The 12,631-nt window shown below is 41.3% G+C and overlaps 1 protein-coding gene across 3 annotated transcripts in view; it reads right to left on the bottom strand.

Moving 5' to 3' along the window:
* Nucleotides 1–3,439: 3,439 nt before the first annotated feature.
* The window catches only part of MOSMO (modulator of smoothened), a 49,331-nt gene continuing 40,139 nt past the window's right edge, over nt 3,440–12,631 (bottom strand). For all 3 annotated transcript variants that reach the window (XM_030578614.1, XM_030578616.1, XM_030578615.1), the window contains one exon: nt 3,440–4,264. In XM_030578614.1, the coding sequence (XP_030434474.1) occupies nt 4,080–4,264 (185 nt within the window). In that variant the 3' untranslated portion in view covers nt 3,440–4,079. The remainder of the gene's footprint in view (nt 4,265–12,631) is intronic.

Genomic DNA, 12,631 nt, shown 5'->3' with positions numbered 1-12,631 from the left:
AACGGGAGGAACTATTCCCCGCCCGGCAGGGGCTCGGTGTCCTCCCCCCATGCCAGGGAGTGGTACGGTCCGAGGGGGGCAGGGCTGCGGCGCTGCAAGCCGCCCGGGGTGGGCCCGTAGGGGCCCGACATGCCGCTTCGCAGCCCAGGCGGGGCGGGTAGGTGGCGGCTTTCCAGGGCCGCCTCCGGAGGGGGCTGCAGCAGGCGCGGCTCGCAATCAGTGCAGACGGGGCCAGGCCTGTCGTAGACAATTTATTTTGATAAACTTGCTCGATAACAAAAATACAAGTGAAGAAAAGTCTGTTCGTTTGCACAGTCCGTAGTAGCAGGTGCCTGGCCATCAGCGCCGGCAGTGTCCTAGGCTGGGGGAGGAGAGCGCTGCAACACAGCTTTTCCCGCCGCCCAGGAGCAAGGTGCCCGCTAACGCCGAGGCCGGACGAGCGAGCGGCAGACACCTCTTGCCTTCATCTTTTCCATCCTTCGCACCGTTTGCAGAGGGCAGCCAGGCTTCCTGGTGAATGGGCATGTCCAGGGATGGGCTGCAATGCTTACACAGAGGCTCTGAAACAGCAGGATCGGTCCATGGAGTTGGTGGGCCTAATCCTGCAGCTGAGCGTGTCCCTCAAGAGAAACGCCCATTGAAACTAACCCAAAGAGAGTTCTGCTTGAGTAAAGGCAGGAGCAGGATTAAGTCTAGAGTTGTTACACAATACCAGCATTTTGGACCAGTTGTTAAATGTCTAGAGGCTCAGCAATGGAAGTCAAATGGTGAATGGGTTTGTAAATGCTTTCAGAGAATCACACTGCCCAACAGAGAAACTAAAAAAGCTTCTTGTGAGTTATTCCTTCTGTTTTCAAAAAGCGTTATACAGACACATTTACAATTTTCCTTTTTAAAATATTTTAAGTTTCTGATTAGGACTTGAGGTTAACAGATAAAACTACAAAATGCATACATAAATTGCATTATGCTGTGACATTAAACCTTTCAGGTGATAATGAAATGAAGACTACACAAGAGTGTGCTGTGACCTATAATAGAATAAACCGTCCTTCAAAATATATAAAATGGCTGGCAGAGTCTGAAAAGTTTACGTAAACAACAACAACATGTAACATGGATTATTACCTTTGGAGAAGATTCATACTGAAACATTTGCTTTAATGAGTTGAAAGTCTACAGATGTTTAGGCATGTTCAACAGGAACTTCCTGTAGTTTAAAAACTAATCCTTGTGCAAATAAAACCTATAAATAGTATTCAGCAGATTTTACAGTGATGCTCTTAGGTATGAAAAGAATGCACACAACTTTAAAACAAAAGTAACAGACATAAATTTGACAAATGATTGCACCATAGAACAGTGTTTTATATACAGTTTACAAGATATGATTTTCTGCTATAAATTAATACTGTACTATATAGTACTTAGTGACCTTATTAAAAAGCAACTATTGACAGCTGTCTCTTTTCACTTACAGGGACATTTTTAATACAAATGGATCCATCTAGTTGTAGACTTAAATGCCCAAATATTAACTAAAACAGCCTGCTAGCTGAAGCGATGCTGTCTTTCAGTGATTCATAGCATTGGCTAACCCACTAAGGTTCTAGCCAGCCATTCATGGACTGGATATGCTTCATGATAAGTGTTTTTTTTTAATTAATACATTTTAAATATAAGCTTAAATGATGATTATTATTATACAGGATGTCACTAACTGAAATAAGTAAACATGGGGGAAAATTCTTAGCAGCTGAGAAACTCTTCCCCCGCCCCCATGTCAGTGATCCAGTTAAAATATTGTATGGAACTATTTACAATAAGACTGACATTTCTGAGAGGAAAAAAAAGCTATTAGCTTATCAAATTAAGTAGTGAGCTATGATTCATTGTTAACACTTTATATCAGGCTATACCACCTGATATAACACTACTGAAAAAACATTTAGACCCCTGTCCTGCAATTGGATCTACCCAGATTGCATCCATATACAGAGCTCCATTGATATCAGTGAAGCTCTGGATTGCCTGTGCAGCTATGACTGCAAGATCAGAATCTGAATTAAAAACCAATCAAATCTGAATTAGCTGTTCCAGATGAGAATCTGGCTGTATATTCTTATACTTCAGAAAAATTTAGAGAGACTTTGATGTGAAAGCTTACTTCAGCCGGTGAGTGAACTGATAAGAGATTTTTCTACAACCAAGAGAAAATGATCCAATACATCAAACAGGTAATTTTTCCTCATTAATATACTTCTAATGGCACACAGTTCAATATAATTGTATAAGGTATCTCATTTCTAACACTTGTTTCTGCCATAATAGCTGTTTTTTCCAAAATAACTATAAATACATTTCAGAAGCAATATAATCATCATTCTTACAGAAAAATGCACTCAGTTTCACTTATGCCTTTATAAAAGCATAAGTTTAAGTAATGCAGCTCTTTTCATAAGTACATTTGGACAGACACTTTGTTGTCAAGAGATACGTTTGTCAATACTTCCCCACAAAAAGATTAAATATTACCTGGAGAATAAGGCCATGATCCTGCAAGCAAGCTTCCTGGCACATCAATCAAAGTTTTGTGCTAATAAAGGTCAGATTTTAAGTGAATATTGAACTATACAGCACTATCCGTGGATCCAAGGTTTATACAGCTCTTGTATTTAAAGAGTGTTGATTTCAGGGGAAAACTTACACTCTGAATTCAGATGGTCCTTATGCCCACACTTTTATCTTCAGCTTTAGTAAACAAGGCATATGAACATTAAAAACAGTTATATTGCTCTTTTTTGGTAAAGAAGATGAATTAACTTAATACTCACAAGTGAAAATAAATTCATCCAACTTTACTACAGAATAGTGTTTTTACCGGTTGACCTAAACACTGAATGTTTTATGCATTAGAGAAATTTACCTATGGTAAATTGCTGCGCTTGAACGTGTATAAATAAATTCATTGTTAATGTAACAAACAAAGCAGTAGAAAAGAGACTTCCTGTACAACAGTTGCTAATAATTTAAATAGTGTCAGTTTCCCAAAATTAGGATTTTAACTTTAAGGTCTGACGTGATCTCACTTTCTACCCTCATATACAAATAAATTACCATACAAAGAATTTTAGCTTAACTTAAAATTGCACCTAGAAACGCATGGGATTGTTTGTACCTATTACAAAAACCTGTTAAAATCAAGGGCTGCTACAAAGAATGAGGTAAACTGAAGACTCTCAGCTATGTGGCCTTCAGAGAAATGGCTTTTTTCTCTTGAGCTCTAGTTTTGCACACCACAGTGTTCTGCTAGTAAAGCGTTCTGAGTTATCTTCCAGGAACTCTCTCTCTCTCTCTCTCTCTCTCTCTCTCTCTCTCTCTCTCTCTCTCTCTCTGTGTGTGTGTGTGTGTGTGTGTGTGTGTGTGTGTGTGTGTGTGTGTGTGTGTGTGTGTGTGTGTGTGTGTGTAAATATCAAGCCTCTCCTCCCCCCCCCCAAAAAAAAAGTTTTACTGTTTTTCTACAGCTGAAGGGGATGTATGTCATTTTTGTTGTTACATACATTGTAAAGAATATATTTTGATCTACTGGCTTCTTGGTGCAGTAATGCAAGATGGATTCATTTTGGTGCCAAAGACTTTGCCCATCCGAAGGAAGATGTAAAATGCTAATCTCCTAAATTGTGAGGCCAGCCTCACTTGAACTCCTTTGAAACCCTCTGGTCTACCACAAGGTTCATAAATACTTTGATTTTCAAATTGTGAGACGTTAAAAACAGATATAGTAACATGGGGCAATATGCTTCTCAGTGTAAAGCATTCTTCTTCACTAGTCCCTATCACAGTGCAGACCTGACTGCATTAATATGCTCAGGAGATTAGTCAACGATGTCTGTATTTGGTTATGGGAAAGGCTCTTTCTCTCTCTCTCTCTTTTTTTAATCCAAAGTGCATAGTGAGAACAAGTCAAAGCATTCCTCTTTTCAGTAAGCATTTGATAGTCTGATCTAGGCTTTCTCCTGAGAGTGCAACTCTGATATCTTGCTCTCCTCTGAAACAAACTCATGAAGTTCAGATATTCATCAGCCAGGTAAACAAACTTTGCCGGCAAATAGAAGTCCCACTATTGTAAAGAAAATGGATAAGACAAACAGTACATACGAGGACCCAACCACTGTGTTGTTGGGCAATTTATATGGTTGACCTCCAACTTCATTGATGTAAAATCCTATTGGAAATATTAGGGCTGCCATGCAGAATAGGATCACTGCAAAACAAACAAAATCAAAGTTAGCATCTTGCTGAAAGTCAAAATGTTTGCCAGTTTGTAGGGCACCAATGCCTAACTCACAGGAAACCAATCATGTGGGACATACCCTGATCTTAACAGATCCCAGCTGTCTGTTCCAGAGGAAGGTGAAAGTTCCTGTCAGTATGCAATGGCACAAAGTTCATTCCTCAACTCCAGTTTATTAATCATTTGAACTATGTTCAGAAGAACAAGAATCACTGTTAAAAAAAGATGAATTTTGGAGGACACATTCTTCCACCATTCATGAATCTAATCCGATCATTATGCCTCAGAGCATTTTACAGGTAGTCATTCCCCCAAAAAGTCAATGTGGACTAACGTTTAACATTGAAGAAACTCACTTTTCATTATTAAAGAGTTGCCTTTTCCCCAAATGTATTTGCCCTCTCCTATTCTGCCACACAAATGCTTTACACATTTTCTGTACATATTTTGCTAACAATAGAAAACACGTGTGCCACTAGAGTTTCCTTTAGATTAATTAAAATAAACCATTGTTTTCTAAATGCAGAGACACAGCCTAGAGCCCAAATAAAACATTCTGTTGAAATCTAACCTCCTCTGTAAAAGGCTCCAAGTTCATACTACACAAATAGAGCACCAAGCAATTGGTTTTTTTGTTATTTCACTTGCACAGTTATGTTAATATGCATAGATGGTGTCGCTTACAACACATATCACACTGTGTGCACACAAAGTGCCTGTCACAATAAAAGCCACTTATTAAAATTACATTAGTGATTTCACTCCTTCAGGTACTAATATGGGCTGACATTCCTTGCAATACATTTTAATACTCTACCCAAATCCACTACACGGCATCCAATATTATCTAGCTCTGCTGACATTCTCTGTTTTTCTGTAAGTGCTTATGGCATAAATAATCAATTTAGTATTGACAATGAGAGTGCAGTATACTAAGATCTTGACCAAGGCATAAAATGATGTCCTGACATGGCTTTTTCTACGAAGCAGCATGATTTTCTTCATGATAAAAAGATCAGATGTTGATTGTTTTGATGCTCTATTTACAACTATATAAATAGATGAAAAATAGTATCGGGCAGATACAGAATTTTAAGTGGTAGAGTTGTACAAGGCAACTATTAGACTCTTTATGCTTCTGCAAATCAACTTTTTATGCTTTATCTTGAAATACAATTATTCATTGTGATTTAACATTAAGAATTTCCAATACCCACTGACCCAACTAGTAAGCCTACTACTTTGGTTGGGAAAAAAAATAAAAAAAATAAACTGCATTGCCCCCTATCATAACTCTAGTCCCAGATTTGGACCTTAGCGTCCAAAATATGGGGGTTAGCATGAAAACCTCCAAGCTTAGTTACCAGCTTGGACCTGGTACTTGCTGCCACCACCCAAAAAATTAGAGTGTTTTGGGGCACTCTGGTCCCCCTGAAAAACCTTCCCTGGGGACCCCAAGACCCAAATCCCTTGAGTCTCACAACAAAGGGAAATAATCCTTTTTCCCTTCCCCCCTCCAGGTGCTCCTGGAGAGATACACAGACACAAGCTCTGTGAATCCAAACAGAGTGACTCCCCCTCTCCGTTCCCAGCCCTGGAAACAAAAGCACTTTCCTCTTCACCCAGAGGGAATGCAAAATCAGGCTAGCAAATCCAACACACACAGATCTCCCCCGATTTCTTCCTCCCACCAATTCCCTGGTGAGTACAGACTCAATTTCCCTGAAATTTCCCAGTAAAGAAAACTTTAACAGGTTTTAAAAAGAAAGCTTTATATAAAAAAGAAAGAAAAATTCATACAAATGGTCTCTCTGTATTAAGGTGACAAATACAGGGTCGATTGCTTAAAAGAAATATGAATAAACAGCCTTATTCAAAAAGAATACAAATCAAAGCACTCCAGCACTTATATTCATGCAAATACCAAAGAAAAGAAACCATATAACTTACTATCTGATCTCTTTGTCCTTACACTTAGAAACACAAGATTAGAAAGCAGAAACTACTTCTCCAAAGCTCAGAGAAAGCAGGCAGACAGACAAAGACCTCAGACACAAAATTCCCTCCACCCAAAGTTGAAAAAATCCGGTTTCCTGATTGGTCCTGTGGTCAGGTGCTTCAGGTGAAAGAGACATTAACCCTTAGCTATCTGTTTATGACACCCGCACAAAAACAACGCCTAATTTACACCAAATCATCTTCCCTCCTTCATAAATCAACTCTAAAACCTAGCCACCTCAAAAATCAGTTTAACCAACAATCAATTCTGCTTACACCTGAATAAGAGTAATTAATGCAAGCTCCTCCCTCCTACCACAATCAATCAATTAATGCTGGGCCTTACTTCTCTGCAGAGTACAGAAAGTCCTGTACCAGGGTTCTCTACACCACACTCCACCCCCAGCTGGTGGAAAGAGCTGCAGCTCCAGGGAAGCTCTACACTCCTTACCTCACCTTCCCATCTTGTGAAAAAAGTGTGGGCTCCAGCTGCTCTGCTCCCTCTTGAAAAAGGTGCTTTGGCTGCTCTGCTTCCTCAGCCTCTAGAGTTCCCCTTTCCCAATTAGCCCACAACTGGGCAAGAGCTCTAGTCTCTCTAGATGAGCCAGTGATGGGCTTGTACAGCACTGGAAAGTTATATTTACATTAGATATACTTGCTTTAATACACTTAGAAAGCTTCAGTTTGTCCAGATTTATTGCTTCCTGTCTGTTTCTTGACATACAAATGTTGAAAAAAATACTCTACTCTCTATGAACCTTATGTGTATTCAAGGCAGACATTTTATTGCATCTCTTTAGACCTCAAACGTCTCTTCGTAAAACTATGAATGCTAAGTTCATAGCGCATCACTGAAAAAAAAGATTTATTAGTGTGTTTTTATAGAATAGCCTTTAAATTCTAGTTTAGGTCATACATACAATGACTTCAAACTATTCCCCAAGTATTTGTGCATAATACAATAGGCTAATTTAGCATACTCAGACCAAGACTACAGCAGCAGCTGCATTTCATGTCAGGACTGACATGCACTATCATGATGGTTCTCAACCTGTGGTCTGTGGACCCTTGGGAGTCTGCGGAATATGTCTAAATGGGGTCCATGAAAGACTTAGCCTGAAAACTGACTCAACAGAATTCAATTATATATCCAGACAATAGATTTCCAAAGGGGTCTGCACCTCCATTCAAAAATTTTCAAAGAAGTAGGCACCTAAATTCAAAAATTTATAGGGGTCTGCAAATGAAAAAAGGATGAGACTAGACATGTGAAGCAGCTTACAAAGCACCTGCCTGCATGGTGACTAGCTGCATTACAATCTGTCTCTCAAACTAAAGGACAATATTTAATATTCAAAAGTCAAATTAGCCACTAGAGGGAGCCTATACCTCCTATTAATAATTGTCAGAACTCTATTTTGCGATAGATGGGAAGGAGCTTTGAACCTTATAGATTCTTTCACAAAAAAACCAAGAACGAGTTCCCCATTTTTAGCTGTTATGTTTTCCATAACTGGACTATGGAAGTGATTCTTGGATATATGCTGTTTGAATAGACCTGATAAACATAACAGCAGATGTTGCTTTTGCCATGTCCCCTTATGAAACTTGGTAGAGCTGGTCGCCATAAGGAGCCCATCGGTTCCAAAAAGCTCACTGAGGTGGGCCTTAAAGGAAGGGGACAGGACCTCAGGATGCCCTTGCCAGGGTTTCCAGCTGCATGTCCTGCAGGATGCTGCTGCTTCAGAGTGCATCTCAAGGGAGGGAGGCTGGAATGGGAAAGTAGAAGACCTTTGTGAAAGAATCTATGAGGTTGAAAGAAAGCATAGAATCAAATGAAGTAAAAATCTTAAATGAACCAAACTGTACTATAGAGTCTCTATGGATAGTAATTCTATGCTTGAATAATAAGAATACAGCAGTAGGGATATATTACAGACCACCTGACCAGGATGGTGATACTGACTGTGAAAAGCTCAGGGAGATTAGAGAGGCTATTAAAATAAAAAACTCAATAATAATGGGGGATTTCAGCTATCTCCATATTGACTGGGTACATATCACCTCAGGAAAGGATGCAGAGATAAAGTTTCTTGACAACTTAAATGACCGCTTCTTGGAAATGCCAGTCCTGGAACCCACAAAAGGAGAGGCAATTCTTGATTTAGTCCTAAGTGGAGCACAGGATCAGGTCCAAGAAGTGAATATAGCTGGACTGCTTGGTAATAGTGACCATAATATAAATAAATTTAACATCCCTGTGATGGGGAAAACACCACAGTGGCCCAACACTGGAACATTTAATTTCAGAAAGGGGAACTACCCAAAAAGGAAGAGGTTAATTAAACAGAAATTAAAAGGTATAACACCAAAAGTAAAATCCCTGCAAGCTACATGAAAACTTTTTACAGACACCATAATAGAGGCTCAACTTAAGTGTATACCCCAAATTAAAAAAACATAGTAAGAGAACCAAAAAAAGAGCCACCATGGCTAAACAAAGTATAAGAAGCAGTGAGAGGCAAAAAGACATCCTTTAAAAAGTGGAAGTTAAATCCTAATGAGGAAAATAGAAAGGAGCATAAACTCTGTGATGGGGGGAGGGGCGCCTGAACACATGCTGCCAGCTGTGCGCACTCTGCTAATCAGTTGGGCAGCATTTGAATTTCTCCTGGGTGGCCATGCAAGCGCACAGCTTACAGGGAACGCAGGACACTTTGGTGTTCCATCTCAAGCCACAGGCAATTGAGTATGAACTGGCAGCAGCTCTGCCTTTCCCTCCCCACATACACCCTCCTACCAGAGCAAGAGGATATCTAGAGCACAGGTGTAGACCCATGGACACAGTTGACAAAAATCTCATACTGAAATGGAGCACCCATAGAGATGCTACTCAGAGAATCACCTTAATTCAGGACCCTTGTGCATATGCATTATGATCATGTCATTAAAACTTGTATCATATGCTATTTTTTCACAGGACCCCATCTCATTCAGTGCACTGAATGGAGCCACCCTGGGAATCAATCAGTTTCGTGCAGTGAAGGAGACTTGTCTGTAAAACCCTACCTCATTTGTTGAGGAAATTAGAAGGTGTTCAGTGTGCTCTAGTGGGCACAGACTCTTCTGCGCACCTTCGCCCCCAAACGTGACCCCTTTTGTCCTGTCATCTCAAACCTGTTCCTGTCCCAATCCCGTCTCTTCCTTTCATCCCCCAGCTCCTGGTCTTAATCTTAAGAAATTGTGTTACTAAAACCTAAGAATTCCAATAATATCTTAATAGCATGACAAATAAGTTTGGTTTGAAAAAAAAACAAATAAAACAAATCTTTAATCAATATTCTTCCCACTTTAAAAAACAGCTCACAGCAGAAAGTCAGAGTGAATGGAGAATATATCTTTGAAATTTCTCTTCTGATGTCACTCTTTTTAAAAAACACTAGCACACCTCAAGCTTTATGGTAAGAGGAATCTAAAGATAAAACAGCTTCCAGGATAACACGTTACAGCTGAAACAATGACTACTTAGAAGATGGAGATATTTTAAAAATTAAAATATTTAGAATCAATGATACAAGCCACAGAAGTTAAAAAAGAACATCAAATAAATGAAAAAGATAATCCTTTACCTTAGAGTTTGGAACCCAGCTCATCATAAGCACTTTTGTAATGTTTGAGATGGTGTTTTGAGTTTAGAGAGATGTGATCCCTACCCTGAAAAGTTTATATAGTCTATATTAGACAAAAACAGACCAATCAGCTAGACAAAGGAAGAATCTAGTGAAGAGTGGGCTAGAGTAAATAGCAATACTGCAAGAGTAATGATTTCTGATATTTAACACTGTTCATTGTAGAAATGGAAGAGTCAATCACAATGGAGTTGACTATAAAATAATTAGCCCATAGTATGCAAGAGCCACATCTACATTTAATATGTGATATACTAAAGAAGTCAGGGGTGATGGCTTTAATTATGGAGGTTCCTTTGTGGAGTACCACCAGTTAAAGTTGAGTTTTTATACACAGCAGGTTTAAATCTATTAACACTTAAATCCCTGCCAAACCTGTTTGTTTCAGTGAGGAGCATAAACTTGAATTTACTAGGTAATTTTCATACTCCCTTCACTTAGTTTTCAGAATTCAGGCTCATTTAAAATCTCTCAGTCTTATTTCTGCATCGTCCCTCCCCCCACCTCAAATTCTACGGTTTTTTCAGGCCTCTTATAACTGCCATCAAAACACCAGGACTTAATTTCATAGCCAAGCTAATCTTGTAACAAACACCAAAAAAAGGTAGTTTGAAGAATTTTATTCCATTTACTGGTTATAACTGGTTTCCTTTATCTGTCTGCTCCCCAGGCACTGTAGTGAGGAGACACGGCCTCCCGCCCTGTCAGAAGGGGAAAGACCCGAGCTCGCCCCCTGATGGGCACAACTAGGCAACCTGCGGCCATTCTGCCGGAAGCAGAGGGGTGGGACAGGAAGCTGGACTATAAAAGGCCGTCTCCTAGCTCAGTAGGGAGAGGGCTGCCAGAGGAGCAGGACGTCTCTTCCTTGCTGCTGAGGCCTGAAGCTGAAGGAGACGGCTGCCTGACCAGCAGATTTACCAGAATTGTCGGAGATCACCAACGCTGATGAACTGCTGAGGCTGCCATTGGCTGTTTACCCCAGAGAGACTGAGGATGACCCTGGAGCCCAGGTGCCCCAAACTGGGAAGAGTAGGAAGGAGCCCAGGGACGCCGAATAGGGTTCGACTGTGGCATTATTGTGAACCGACTAGTGTATTGTGGGCTGACCTAATGGTGAACTACCCCACCACTAATAGGGCTCTGGGCTGGGATGCAGTGGAGTGGGAGGGCCTGCATCCCCCTACCCCTGGTACCCCACCTATGGAAAGTGACCACTTCCCCACTCAGAGGCCAGGAGGCCTGAATTGGTCTGGTGCCTGTCGGAGCTAGGGCGCCAGGTGAATTTACTGTTGCTTCTAGTAACAGCTAATTCCCCACATTGAACTGCTGGGCTCTATTGCACGGACTCAGCCTGAGCTGTAAAGTGTGAATTGCCCTGATTGAGGGACTGGGGCAGAAAGACTAATTAAAGGCCTGGGCTGATTGTCGGCCAGGCCTGCTAACTGCTCAATGCCCTGATTGAGGGATTGGGCAGAGGGACTAACTGCTAGTTGGATTAATCACCAGGTGGACTCACCAGCTGGGAGCTACACTCTGCTTGAGAAACAGCAAGGAGGCACAGCCTCCCACCCCATCAGAAGGGAAGAGGCACATGCCCTTCCTTACAAGTGTAAATGTCTCCCTGGGACATGCTTCTCTGCACCAAAACAAAAGGTTGCCAGTCCCTTAAGCGAGGTTCATTATGAGCTACTATGAGCAGAGTTGGCCATCCTAAAGAGCAGTTCAACACTGCAGGAGAGGAGAAGGAAGGAAAACATTATTGCTTCTTTGCTGACTCTCCTGCTAAGGGACCTGCTATGGGTCACCAGGAAAGGAAAAGCCTTGGAACTATGAGCCAGAGTAGGTGCTCTGCAGTGGGAACGCCTTCTGCTAAGAAGTGGTTGTACTGTTTCTTAATTAATTAAAAAAAATTATCCGTGTCTTACCTGAAAATTTCCTTTCTTGGAGTCATGAGGACCATAGATCCATAAGACTGGGACTCTATACAGCCTTGGAGGCAGACCAAATATATTAGAGGTGTGGCGCCACCTCTGAGGGTATGTTTACACTATGAAATTAGGTCTTTTTTTTTTTTTTAGAAATAGATTTTATACAGTCAATTGTGTGTGTCCCCACTAAGCGCATTAAATCAGCAAAGTGCGTCCACAGTACTGAGGCTAGTGTCGACTTTCAGAGCGTTGCACTGTGGGTAGCTATCCCACAGTTCCTGCAGTCTCCACCACCCATTGGAATTCTGGGTTGAGCTTCTAATGCCTGATGGGGCAAAAACATTGTTGCGGGTAGTTTTGGGTACCTGTCATCAGGTCCCCCTCCCTCCGTGAAAGCAATGGCAAACAATCATTTTTCGCCTTTTTTCCTAGGTTACCTGTGCAGATGACATACCACGGCAAGCATGGAGCCCGCTCAGCTCACCGTCACTACACGTCTCCTGGTTGCTGCTGGCAGACGTGGTACTGCATTGCTACACAGCAGCGGCTCCTTGCCTTCGCAGCAACAGATGGTACAGTATGACTGCTGTCATTGTCATCTCCTGGGTGCTCCTGGCCAACCTCGGTGAGGTCGGTCAGAGCTGCCTGGGCAGACATGGGTGCTCCTGGCAGACCTTGATGAGGTCGGTCAGGGGCGCCTGGACATAAATCGGAGTGACTCT

This window comes from Gopherus evgoodei, chromosome 10 (assembly GCF_007399415.2).
Source record: "Gopherus evgoodei ecotype Sinaloan lineage chromosome 10, rGopEvg1_v1.p, whole genome shotgun sequence".
In the NCBI taxonomy this organism is placed as follows: Eukaryota; Metazoa; Chordata; order Testudines; family Testudinidae; genus Gopherus; species Gopherus evgoodei.
Note: the sequence above shows the minus strand (reverse complement) of the source record. Positions and strands in the feature narration are given on the sequence as shown.